The sequence below is a fragment of the Barbus barbus genome (genome assembly GCF_936440315.1).
Source record: "Barbus barbus genome assembly, chromosome: 39".
Lineage (NCBI taxonomy): Eukaryota > Metazoa > Chordata > Actinopteri > Cypriniformes > Cyprinidae > Barbus > Barbus barbus.
Genome location: NC_136717.1, coordinates 8,878,864 through 8,893,131, shown reverse-complemented (window position 1 = coordinate 8,893,131; position 14,268 = coordinate 8,878,864). Strand labels below are relative to the sequence as shown.

General features: G+C 38.2%; 1 protein-coding gene across 1 annotated transcript in view; it reads left to right on the top strand.

The window, feature by feature from the left end:
* Positions 1-14,268, top strand: part of LOC306858758 (copine-8-like) — a 118,725-nt gene that overhangs the window by 58,719 nt on the left and 45,738 nt on the right. Inside the window, exons 5-6 of the mRNA XM_079399465.1 lie at positions 5,470-5,509; positions 9,925-10,001. Coding sequence (XP_079255591.1) covers positions 5,470-5,509; positions 9,925-10,001 — 117 coding nt within the window. The remainder of the gene's footprint in view (positions 1-5,469; positions 5,510-9,924; positions 10,002-14,268) is intronic.

Below are 14,268 nucleotides of genomic sequence, written 5' to 3'. Positions count from 1 at the left end.
TACGAAGTGATTCATGTATGCTATATGGGGTTATTCATATGTGTTATACGTGCAGCAGCAGTATTTCCTACATGCTCAGAGCAGCATGTTGTGGATGTATTGGCAGTAGCAAATCTTGGTACTTGCTCTGCTGCAGGAGCGTAGCAGATCTATTCTGCCAAGACCAAATACATTAACATTGTCATGTACATTACCATGCCAATCCCTCCGAGAGTTGTCATGACAGAACTTAATGTATACTTAAGGTTAAGGCATACGCCATATGTAATCTGATACAAATAAAAACAAGACTGGCACAAGGCACCTTAAACATATGCTGCTTGTGCTCAACATACTTTGGGCACTACACATTGCCCAAAGGCTTATGAGAGCCTCAGTTATGGAGAAGATTCTGAGATAAAAGTGTGTTTATTATTTGAAGAGCTTTCAGGCCTCAGTTTGGCATATTCCTAACAGCACATCAAACTGTGAAGAACATTTCACTCGAGTGAACAAGGGTGGTGGAAGATTCACGCTTTGGGGATGGACCTCTGTGGCAGGGTCTTGGAAAACTCCAGGAAAGAAGAAAAAAAATACATAGTGCTAAATACAGGAATCCCCTGAGGCGAAGACCTGATGCATGTACTGTATGCAAGAGGATGGGGCTTAGAGTTCAGTTCATTCGCCCACAGGACATTTACTTCAAATGTACTGGAACATGCAAACGAAATGTTGGGACGTTTTTAAATTTGAATAAAATGAAAACTAAAAGAATTTCAAATCACATGAGCCAATATTTTATTCACAATAGAACATAGATAACATAACATGTTTAAACTGAGAAATTGTATAATTGTATTCACAAAATGAGCTAATTTCAAATTTGATGCCTGATATAGGTCTCAAAATAGTTGGGACGGGGGTATGTTTACCATGGTGTAGCATCTCCTCTTCTTTTCAAAATAGTTTGAAGACGTCTGGGCATTGAGTTCATGAGTTTCTGGAGTTCTGGTGTTGGAATTTGGCCCCATTCTTGCCTGATATAGCTTTCCAGCTGCTGAAGAGTTTGTGATCATCTTTGACGTATTTTTCATTTAATAATGCGCCAAATGTTCTCTCTAGGTGAAACATTTGGACTGCAGGCTGGCCAATTCAGCACCCGGGCTCTTCTACTATGAAGCCATGCTGTTGTAATAGCTGCAGTATGTGGTATTGCATTGTTCTGCTAAAATACACGTCGTCTGGAGGGGAGCATATGTTGCTCTAAAACCTTTATATAAACCTTTCAGCATTCATAGTGTTCCAAAACATGCAAGCTCTCCATACCGTATGCACTTATGCACCCCCATACCATCAGAGATACTGGCTTTTGAACTGAACGCTGATAACACGCTGGAAGGTCTCCCTCCTCTTTAGCCTGGAGGACACGGCATGGTTTCCAACAAGAATGTCAAATTTGGACTCGTCTGGCCATAGAACACTTTTCCACTTTGAAACAGTCCATTTTAAATGAGCCTTGGCCCATAGGACACGACAGCGCTTCTGGACCATGTTCACATATGGCTTACTTTTTGCATGATAGAGCTTCAGTTGGCATCTGCAGATGGCACGGTGGATTGTGTTTATCGACAGTGGTTTCTGGAAGTATTCCTGGGCCCATTTAGTAATGTCAATGACAGAATCATGCCGATCAGTGTCGTCTGAGGGCCTGAAGGCCACGGGCATCCAACAAAGGTCTTCGGCCTTGTCCCTTACGCACAGAGATTTCTCCAGGTTCTCTGAATCTTTTGATGATGTTATGCACTGTAGATGATGATATTTGCAAAGCCTTTGCAATTTGACATTGAGGTACGTTGTTTTTAAAGTATTCCTCAATCTTTTTATGTACTCTTTCACAGATTAGAGAGCCTCTGCCCATCTTCTGAGAGACTCTGCTTCTCTAAGACATCCCTTTTATAGCTAAAATACCTAACTACATAATACTATTATTGTTAGAAACTGCAACAATATAAAAATAGAACTATAATACATTTATACATTTAAAATTTTGATTAAAACAATAAGTAAACAATAAATAAACAATAATATCCTGGCCCCCCGACTGAGCTTGGTTTCTCCCAAGGTTTTTTTTCTCCATTCTGTCACAGAGGGAGTTTTGGTTCCTTGCCGCTGTCGCCTCTGGCTTGCTCAGTTGGGGACACTTAATTTCTAGCGATTATCGTCAATTTGATTAAACAGATACTATTTAAACTAAACTGAGCTAGACAATGACATCTCTGAACTGAAAATTGAGTGTTTAATCTTATTATTATACATTACTGACATTATCCTCCAATTTGATACTGTTAAGTGCTTTGACACAATCTGTATTGTTAAAAGCGCTATATAAATAAAGGTGACTTGACTGGACTATTAATATGTTAAAATGAAAATGAAAACAGGCAATGTTTGATATAATGTTTAGTTTCATTGTAATGTATGTACATTCCCTGAACTACATTTCTGTGGCTATTAATATGTAATATGTATTAATATATAATATGTTCAAATGAAAACGAAAAGAGGCAGTGGTGTTTGATATATTTCGTATGTAAATACAGTGAGGAAGATTGCAGCAGCCAAGGCGAGCTGGCTGACGTTATCAAGTATGCTGCTGTTTGCAGAATTACCGGACTTGTGTCATTCCGTCCGTGGGAGTTCACACTCCCGAGTCTAACTCATGAAGTCCGAACTACCGAGGATGCAAGTCAGAAATTTGCATAATTGGTATTGGGAAACACGCGCAGACCTAACGTTAAGTCGCCAGACTATTTGCCTAATCTTCTCAGTAGTTTAGACCATGATGGAAACGCAGATAGCAACAGGTCTGGGGGAAAAATGTTCCTGGGACGTATTTTTCCAGGTAATTTAGGTGGAAAAGTGGCTTGTGTTTCACAGAACTAATCGTTGCCTGGGTTGCGTAGGCTATGTATATATGTGGGACGGATCTATCAAAATAGGCGCGAGTCCCTTTAGGGGTAGGGGCTTGTTTGTTTTGGTGATTTGAAATATCAACATTGGCTTCCAGAAATCGCTTACCCTGCCCTTAACTTAATTAGTTGCTAGATCTTCTCCCAGCTGAATCGTTTCAAAATGTCTTGCTTTTTCAGCCCTTTGTTGTCTTTTTTTAGACCTGTAGCAGGCTTCAAATTTGAAATGAGCTCATTTATTGGATAAAAGTGTACAATTTCTCCATTTAAACATCTGTTATGCTCTCTCTGTTCTATTGTGAATAAAATATTGGCTCATGCGATTTGAAAATCTTTTAGTTGTCATTTTATTCAAATAAAAAAAAAAAATCCCAACATTTCTGGAATTCGGGTTGTAGATGTCACTGCAGATAATTATTTCTGGGTCCAGAACAGTCTTGAAGAAGAGAGAGAGCACATTACTCCTGTGCTTATCAATCTTCACTGGCTACCTGTGCTTCACTGGCTACGATACAGAATCCATTACAAAGTGCTGCAATATGCCTTCAAAGCTTTGCATGGTTTTGCGCCAGATAATGTTTTTGATTTAATCAGTCTGCATCAATCTAATTGGTCTCTGTGTTCAAATGATCAATTACACCTAGTGTTTCCTTGCTTAAAATGCAAAAGTGATCAGGCCTTTTCGGTTGCAGCTCCAAGGCTCCTACATAGTGTATTTCAGAGTGCACTAAAAAAGCTTTTGAAAATGCTTTGTATGTTGTTTGTTGTTGTGTGGTATGTGTCTTATTAGCTTATGTCTGTTTTTATTCTTATATTTATTCTTGCTGTACAGCAATTTGGTTCTTGTGGTATTGAAAGTTCTTTAGAAATAAAGGAGCCAAGAAAAATGAGTTTTGCCAAGAAAAATGATTGCCCACTGTCACGAACCCAAAGAGACTCAAGAGCATAGGCTTATTCGACAAAGTGTTAAAGATGTATTAAAGAAGCAGTATTCGCAAAGAATTTAACTTCTGTAGTGTGACAAATCTGAATCAGAAGGCTACTTTTTAGGCTACTTTTCCTCACCAATAAGCCATTTCAGAGATAGTACATTTTGTACATTTTTTTACATGTTAGTACATTTTGATCAAATATTTTGGAACCAAATACTTTTTTATGTAGAATACCATGCTGAAGAATCTTGTTTAATAAGTCTAGAGACACCGATAAATAAATTAAAGTGAAAATACAATTAAATGTGCTCAATATACTATGTCGGTACTTCATTAAAGTCAACTAGTTTGCACCTCTGCCAAGACCCCTCATTCCTGTTGAGTTTCCCACCTTCCAGTAGGTCCCTCAAGGGTGTAAACTTGTTCCCTAGAGAAAGAGCAAATCTCAATTTCATCAGATCTGGTTATGTGCACTTCTGTGTATTTGAGTTTGAAAGTAGGCTAGTTGTGTGTGTGTGTGTGTGCACCTGGTATTCATCACGTCCTGGGGACCAAATGTCCCCACAAGGATAGTAATACCAGTAAATCTTTATCTTGTGGGGACATTTTTAGGTCCCCATGAGGAAACAAGCTTATAAATCATACAGCATAAAGTTTTTTGAAAATCTAAAAATGCAGCATGTTTCCTGTGAGGGCTAAGTTTAGGTGTAGGGTTGGTGTAGGGCAATAGCACATACAGATTGTACAGTATAAAAACCATTACGCCTATGGGATGTCCCCATAAAACATGGAAACCCAACATGTGTGTGTGTGTGTGTGTGTGTGTGTGTGTGTGTGTGTGTGTGTGGCAGGGTTAAGCCTGTGTCAATGTATTTTTTTCTTCCACTCTGGGGTTATGCAGTATTTATGAATGTGAAGATGTATAGCTGAATAGAACATTACAGTCCCTTTTGGGACTTCTTATGTAACATATTCACCTCATTCATACATTTAAACACACATATATGCTAGTGCAGGTTATATGAAAGAGAATATCAAGAATTGGCTTTGAAATTTGTCAAATTTGAAAGGGAAAGTCAGTTATTATGCTTAACACACAGCTGGGTTTATGTCTGATCTGGCTGCCCAAGGTATGCCAAAGAGATTGGAACTCCCATTTAAAAAAAAAAAAGGTAAATCATGCATAAACATTAGACCAAATCATTTCAAATCTGTTGCTGTGTGACATTGCAGTCCTTTGCATAAAACTATTTTAAAAATGTAGCATTATCATACACCCCTGTGAGATGCCTATAAAGACAGCATTTTCAAAAAGTAGGCAGCAGTCCCAGAATGCATTGGGGTGAGGTCAGTGCAAAAAATAACCACTTGCCTAAATTTACAAATTCTAAACCGAAACGCTAAAGCAAGCAATGTGTGGAATGAGTCAGTTCATTTCAGGAGATACAAGTAAATGTATCAAAGCAGTCAGGGCCAGCTAGTAATTTAATATGATACAAGCAATAAATGCAAAAATAATGTACATACAAACAACTGTCTATTCTGGTTGTGTGTCCCTTCTTAATATGTCCTTCTCTTTTGTTTTTCAGGTATGATGTCGACTCCAAGAGCAGCAACCTTTCAAAACATGTAAGTTTCAGAAACTGCTCCATGTTTCCTTTTAGACTCTATAAAAACTTACCCTCTTGACCTCCTCTAGACTATTATGAAGTTTAGGATGCCATCATACACACTCCCCCCGCAGTAAAACCATCTCATAGTGCTTGTAATCAGCAGGTCTCTGTATATAAGAATAAAGAGGCAAATGTGAGTTAATAGAAACGTGTGATTAGAGAAGCTCTCACAGAGATGGTAGCATGATTGAAGCTGTGTTTTGGTGCACAAGGGGGTCCCTGAGGTGTCATTTTACACACTGATGATGGGTTTAGAGTAAAAGATGCAAATTCACTACAGTGGTCCCATCTGTGCTCGTCATGGAATATGGCTGTAATCATTCTATGTCTTTATTTCTTTCATGCTCCAATCAAACAACCAGTCAACCAAAAATATATTAACCATTCCTGACATTAGCAGCACACCATTATACACACCATTTTTCAAGTTTAAGACCAAGTTAATCTACTCTCCTGTCTGGTTTGTTTATCGGTCAAAATTGTGGATTTGACATGATTGGTCAATCGCCTGTCAATGAAGCTTCCTGCAAAGGGTCAGTTGGAACCTTTATTTTTTGTGGAACCTTTATTTTTGCACTTAGTGTCTATTTACACTAAGTGCAAATAGCCCACCTTGTTGACAAAGGCTATTTACACTAACTCCGCCCACCAACGTGTGATTGGGTTAGTCAACACTAAGAAAAGACGCCAATTTACTATCAGTTTCTGTGGCGTGGACGGTAAGGTGCATGCTTTTTGACGCGATCGACACGAGTTCGAACCCTTCCTTTTTGCAAACTTTTTTTCTCCCTTTACAAATCTCATATCACATCAGAAAGGCATTTATTTTCAATAAAAATGAAGGAAATAATCAAAAAGTTGAAAATAAATGTATCGAGTAGGGTTAGGGTAGGTGTAGGGAGGGCTTTATTGCCTCAATAAGGTAGCATCCATTTAATAATTGTAATTAAAACTATAATTTATACTCAATACTTTATTATTGCGTACTGTTTTATAATGACCTACAATACTGAGGTGCAGATAATTGCCACTATTTGCAATAAGTAGTATATATATCAGAAAATATTGCTATTGTAACATAGTGTAAATATTATCTATAGCTATTTGCACTTAGTGTAAATAGCATATAGTTAAAAATACTGCTATTTTCACTTGGTGTAAATAGAATCCATTGCTATTTGCACTTAGTGTAAATAACATCCATCACTATTTGCACTGAGTGTAAATAACATCTATCGCGCCTTATTTTTGAGTCTGGGATTTTTGGTAATTCCTTGGCATTTATAAGGCAAACTAACAATAGTCAGGTAGTAGTAAAACTGTAATTTAATGCTAATTGATTCAGAAGTTGTAGCACAAGAGACTGTGGTCATCCATCAATGTGCCAAAGTGGAAATGTTTAATGAAACACATTGTGGCATGTACTAAACCACTCGCCAACAACACCATTGATCTAAACCAGCCACCAGCTGGTGGTGGTTGAGGAGAGAACCCCACATGATTGTAAAGCACTTTGGGTGTACAGCAATACGCAATAAAGCACTATATAAATGTGTCATTCATTCTTTAATTCATACATGCATACACTGTCTGTATACACTGTCATACATACAATCTGCCATATCCCAAGCAGCACTCGCAAGCATTTGTACTGCTATTGTATCCTGCTGTGATCATGTGGACACACTAGCTGTAAAGAGACGTATAAACTGATCTCTCCACACATCATGCACAAGAGTAATTGAAAACACCCTCAGTGACTCCAGTGAGCATGCAGGATCCATCCCTGAAAATTACCACCTCAAAATTATCTAACAAATCAGACACAGTGCCTCCTGGTGTTTTACTCCCTCCCGTAGTCACCCAGAAATCAATATTACTCTCTTCCCCCCTGACTTGGAAAGACAAACACTGCTAGTCCAGTCCCGAAGGGAATTCTGCATAAATCCATTATAGAATGTGTTGAAAGGCAAAGAGCGACTACATTCTCAGGTGAAAATTAAGAGAAGAGGCAGCAGGGAGAAAACGCATGCAGAGACAGAGAAAGAAACAGTGAGAGATAGATGGAGAAAGAAAGAGGAAGAGAAGGAAGTCTTCAAAGAGTTAAAGACAATAATAAAGATAGATCATTCATATTAATCTTTATTAATATAAATTGAGAGTTTAGTCGCCAACAGTAATTAGAAGCAGTAGAACAAGTGCTCATGGGAATGTCTGTCAGTGAAAAGGAAGCGTCTCATAAATTACTGAGGATGAACTCACAGAGCAAAAACTAGTGTCTAAATTAGTGACAGTCACACTGGAGAAAAAGTTCACTTTTTATTTATCCAAGAAACACAACAATTACGCTGCTCTTTTCCATACCACAAAATAATATAGATTGCAGGCTGGTAAAAAAATAAAAAGTATTGTAAAAATATTAAACTCATTCACTGTATTCAAAGCATTCTGAAGTCACATGGTAACTTTTGTGAGGAACACACTGAAATTTTCCCCTTCTGCCATATCACTCAAATCTCATTTGCTTATATCCCAAATTGTTGTCACATTTGGTTACAAGACATGTGAGAACTAATGCAACAGTAATGTCAAACATGACACAATACTTTTTTACACCATTGGGGCTGGGATTAGCCCAATAAATATTTGACTAAATATTTATTTATTTATTATTAAAAGTAAATCATCTAGCTAGACTTGTTTCCCTTGAAATGATTAAATTCTTTTGTCCACCCTATCAACCTGGCATCACAGTAAGTGCACTTATTTGGCTTGAGTCATGGGGAGATTCTTCAAGGTTTGCTGAAGGGAAAGACTCAAAATTACATGAAGTAATCCTTGGGGTGCCTCAGGGTTCAGTGACTGGCCCTCTTCTCTTCTCAATATATAAAACTTTTCAGTCAGCAGAAAATTAAATTAAATTAAATGTGTATTTGCACATTTATAGATAAGCATACAATTTGCATTACCTGTCCTACCATACCTATTTGTTTATTATTTTGAAAAAAAAAAAGTCTCCCATTATTACACTGAAATTATTTATTTGAAAAATACAAACACACCCACTAGGGCAAAACAGTTGGCCTCATTTTCATTCTTATTCTCTGGAGTCTCTGAATGTTTTAGTTTTCTCCTGTTTCCTTTTATCATTCTCGCTCCACTGCACTTTCCACTGATGCACATTTTTATTATTACAGAATAAGGTAAATGAAGATCTATTATTTTTTGCATACCGACTACATTACACAAACAGTATCACCTACCCTTATAAAAACTGCTGTTGCAAAGGTCAGTGGGGTGGAACTTCACAGCTCTGCCAGAAAAATTATTTGAATTCTTTTGGCTTTTCTTAGCAAAACATTGTGCCTCACTTCAGATCGATTATCAGAGGGGTGACAACTTTTCCCATTGGTGTTTGAACAGTTTCAGCCTTTAAAATAATGTGATTTTTGATTATATTATTGCTTTCATAGTCCTTGGCAGCTTTTTGCAGCTTGGCAGCCATAGTCATCATTCCCCTTCATTATATTAAAAGGATTAGCCAGGATATATTTCAACTCCTTTAAAGCAATTTTATGTAGATTTTTAAACTTAAAATATTAGTTTTAAAATCGTCCAGATGGTACATTCTGATGGCTATTGACAGTAATTACTACAGAGATCTAGTATATTTATGACAGTTCATTCCACTCAGAAGAAGCCTTCAAAAATACACAAAACATACAATTGCTTTAATGGGTTTGGCAAGGCCACTTAATTCTTCCGAAGATAAATCTTAATGCTACAACATACCATGACATTCTAGACAATTATGTGCTTCCAACTATATGGCAATGGTCTAGGAGGGCTATTTTCTGCTTCAGCATAGCAATGCCTTGGTGGGCAAGGTCCATAAAGAAAATATTTAGTCTACTGTGAAAGAACTTTAACTAGCTTGCACCAATCCAAAACTTGAGCTCCACCGACCACCTTAGGGATGAACACTGACTATGAGCCAGACCTCATCGCCACGGACCAAATCCCCCCAGTCATGTTCCAACACCCACTGGAAAGCTTTTCCAGTTAGGGAGGGCCAACTCGTTACAAATGCCTATGATTTTGAAATTAAAAGCTAAACAAGCACACAGAGCTGTGGGGTTTTGGTGACCACATAATTTTGTCCATAGTGTGTACTATAGTTTATAAATCAAATGATGTGTACTATAGTTTATAAATCAAAGCTTATCTTTGCTCTTACCCAGTGATTACAGATAAAGTTGAAGAAATCTCAGATATACTATAAATAGACTACTTGAAATACTGACCTTTCTTCTTGCCATGTTGAAAAATGCCACTTTTCACAGTCCCCTTTAATGTTCTCTGTCATTTCAGGATTTCCTTGGCCAGGCCTGTTGTTCATTGGGAGAGGTGGTGGGATCACTGGGTGGTCGTATGGAGAAGGCTCTTGGGTAAGAACTGCTCTATTTGGCTTCTTTCCTCCATTCATAAAGCTCACATCCTTCCAGTGTGATATATCATTGGTTCTCACCTGCAGTTCTGGGGACACACTCCTTTGCACATTTTGGGGCTGTTTACACCTGGTCACTTCATGTGTTTTGTCTGATCGGATAGCTATCTGATCGTGAAAATACCAGGTGTAAATCCCATTCTCATTTATCATCCAACAACTTTGTCAATGGTCTACCAGTCGAATAGCAAATAATAAGGAATTTTAATAAATAGGTAACTGCACTTTATATGTTAATTGAACATTCTCAGCTAATCTGAAACCATTTTCATATTTGATGCAGTTTGTTGCAAAACATTTGCAGTGTGTTGTGTACATTAAAATACAGTTCAAATTTACATGTACATTTATTAATTTAGCAGGTGCTTGTATCAAAAGCGACTTAACAATTGAGAAATACAACTAGCGATTCATAAAGAGGTAAATAAACACAGGAGGTGCTTGTAATACAAAGTTTCAGACATTGTTCAAGCAAGTACAAGCAAGATGGGCATATTAAGGAAAGCAAAAGCAAAGGTTTTTTATTATTATTATTTGCAGTCAAATGTTGACGAAAGAGAAGAGTTTTCAGCTGTTGGGGATGGGAAGATCATTCCACCAGCCAGGAATGGTGAAAGAAAATGTTGTGGAAAGTGATTTTGTGCTTCTCTGTGGTGGAACCACGAGGCAGTGCTCACTTGTAGATCTCAGGCTTCTGGAGGTGATGTACAGTAGATATATACAGTAAGAGTGAGTGGATGCAAACTTGATGCGAGCTGCAACCGGTAGCCAGTGCAGGGAGAGGTGTGACGTGGTTTTGCTGCTGGATTCTGAATCATTTGTAGAGGTTTGATTTGCACATCATGGAAGTCCAACCAGAAGAGCATTGCAATAGTCCAGCAACTCCAGCCTAGAAATTAAAAGGGCCAGGACAATAAGTTGTGCAGCATGCTCCATTGAGAAGGGCCTGATTTTTCTAATGTTGTGTAATGCAAACCTGCCAGATTGAGCAGTTTTTTTCAATGTGGTCTTTGAAAGTCAACTGGTCATCAAAGATTACACCAAAACGTCTGCCCGAACTTGATGGGGTAATTGTTGATGAAGCTAGCTGGATGGTGATTTGGAGTGGCAGGAAAGACAAACAGCTTAGTCTTCATCAGGTTGAGTTGAAGGTGATGTTCCTTCATCCATGCCGAGATGTCCGCCAGGCAGCCTGAGATCCGTGCAGCTACTGTTGGATCATCTGGTTGAAATGAAAGATAGAGCTGTGTGTCCTCAGCATAGCAATGGTAGGAGAAGGCGTGTGCCTGTATGATGGGTCCCAGTGATGTAGTGTATAGGGAGAAGAGGGGGGGTCCAAAAACTGATCCCTGAGGAACCCCAGTGACCAGTTGATGTGCTTTGAATACCTCCCCTGAAAGACCTACCTGCTAGATAGGATTCAAACCAGCAAAGTGATGCCCAGTGATGAGACGGTGGACAGGAGGATCTGATGATTCACAGTGTCAAATTTTTTTAGACAGTGTAAAAAGATCCAGCAGAATTAGAACTGATGATTTGGAATCGGCTTTGGCAATCCACAAGGCTTCAGTGGCTGACAGTAGTGCAGACTCAGTTGAATGTACACTTCTGAAATCTGACTGGTTAATCCAATTGGTTATTTTGTGAAAGAAATAATGTTGCCATGCTTTGTACATGGCAAGAAAACACAGTACAAATGTTAATTTGCAGAATGTATATGATGAAAGGAATGCTGGGAAATCATCAGGGGATTATAGCTGAGCAAACTGTGACAATGTAAGAAGTTTGTGTGTTTAGTTGAGGGTATAAAGTTCACATTGACTAATGAGCTGCTGCTCGCTATTGCTGCTCTTTAGTCTGACTCCGCTCATTAAAGTCTTTATTCCACCTCATCTGCACAAACAAACCTTTGAGCTTCCTGTATCCTTCCCATCGAGGTCGTATTGTCACTCAGCACCTGATTTTTCTTAGGTTCCTTTCTGAGTCTACATTATTGTACCTCAGTGCTTCCTCATGAAGGGAGGTAAACGCCTGCCTCACATACATTTCTCTGTGCTTCGGTTATCAAAGCAGGCTCATTAGATTGCCAGTGGGAGTTCAGTGTCTCACTGCGCCTGGGGGGTCCCTGCACTGTTGATCCATTAGCTAAGCAGAGCCGGACACCAGCACACTCATTACATCCAGCTAAAGACAGACCACTGCTTCTGTTCAAGAAAATGAAGAACAACGTGATTTGTTTGTACATCCCTGCTGTTTGAAATACTTGTAGCTTTGGTTGTACTTGCCACTAATAATATACTGACCACCTGTTGAAGCCAGACAGGTGTAGAAACCAGAGAGGAATATAAATGGCAAAACTGTCCATTTAGAGAACATGATGTATTACGTTTTTGTAGCTAAAAGAGATAAAAATGTACAAAAAATATCATCAGTATTAAACAGTAGTTAAAATTAACCATAACTGTAGTTTACATTATTAAATATTTCTATAAATATTAATTTATTAATATCCCTGCAGCCATACAAAGGACAATTTGGTTTGGAGAATAGATAGTTGAATGAATTTAAATTAATATTATTTATTTTTAATGAACATTGATTGACTGATTGATTGATTGATTGATTGAATGTGTTATTCAATTATTAATTATATTATAAATTTTATTATTATTATTATTGTTATACTTTTTACATAATTTAACAGATTTTTGTCAAAATGGATATTAGATTAAATGATATTGTTCACCCAAAAATTCTGTTAACATTTACTCGCCTTCTCAAACCACACATTTCGAGGTATTGTATGCTTCGGTAGAATCATTGGGTGTTTACATTTACTGTTATTCTGGGAATTTCTGCTAGTATCCATCTTTCCACTTTCAGATTTCACGTTTTAGTGTTACACGTTATCCTACAAAAAGCTGCTTGGTTTGAAAGTGACTTCTGCGTGAGCTGTGCTTCATACATAGCTAAACTATTGACAATAGACAAAGGAGTTTTTTGGCTGTGAAATTTTGCAAATATTTTGCTAATTTGACCTCACTTTTACAGTTAGCGTTCCGTAATAGCAATAGTAACAGTGATACTTACTGTACCTCAGCAAACATGGCTTATAGATGGATGGATAGCTGTATTATAATGGCAGGGTTTACAAAAGTTGTTTTTGAGGCAATAAATCGTGGTGAAAGCCCACACCTGCGTCTGAGGCCTGACAGGGGGACCTTTAACAACCCTAATGACTGTTAATTACAGCTAATTACACAGTTCAATCACCCCACCAATCGCGTTTGGGAGATACTGCATGAAGGGAAAAAATGTTGCTATTTCGAGCGCGGTTAGTGGAGTGCTTGGGTTTGTGTCTTGTGAGATGTGCTATTCTGTTCCTAATGTCTACTTGAATAGTCTGTTGAATGACTTTGGAGATCAATGTAAAAGAGTATAACACATTTGCACTTCTGTATGTACCTGTGTGTGGCAGGCAAGTGTTTGCTGAGAGCAATACTGTACATGCATGTCAGACAGTGCAATCTGATGTGATACAAAAGATATAAGTGAGATATGAGCACTGTCAGGGTGATCAGTACCTCAACACGAAGCATCTCAGAATGAGCAGACTACAGACGGATCAGTTGGAATGGATGAAGCTTAAAATGCACCATAAAATGACTTCTGTGTCATTAATAACAATGAGATCTCTCCACCGCTGAATTCAAGTGCTCTTACCTCAGCACCCGTGTTGAAGTGCACTCATTAAAGCCCAATGGACCATGCCACCCAGCAACTCTGTGAACGCTTTCCGCTAGAAAGGCAATATGCTGGGTGGCTTTACATGCAAATTTTGATATCAATACAAACATGTTACAGAGTGTCATGATATATAGACTCACTTAGCTTCATTTGCAGTGTTACGCTTGGCATTGTATTATTACCACCGCAAACAGCTGCAACACATTCAAGCTTATGGTATTGTTGTAAAGCGGTAGTGATTTGAAGTTCTTCCACTTTTTTTGTAGTAAAACATATTTTAGGTGAAATTATTGTGATCGCATTCTATTGCGCTCCATCTGTTTGATGCATGTGCAGCCGCTTTTTCAATGAAGTCTGTGAAGTCTAACGAATGCTCGCTTGCTGTCAGGACAAGCCGTTTTGCAAAATGGAAATACGTTATCATTTACAGATAAGGATAAAACTGTATTGTAAGTTATGTG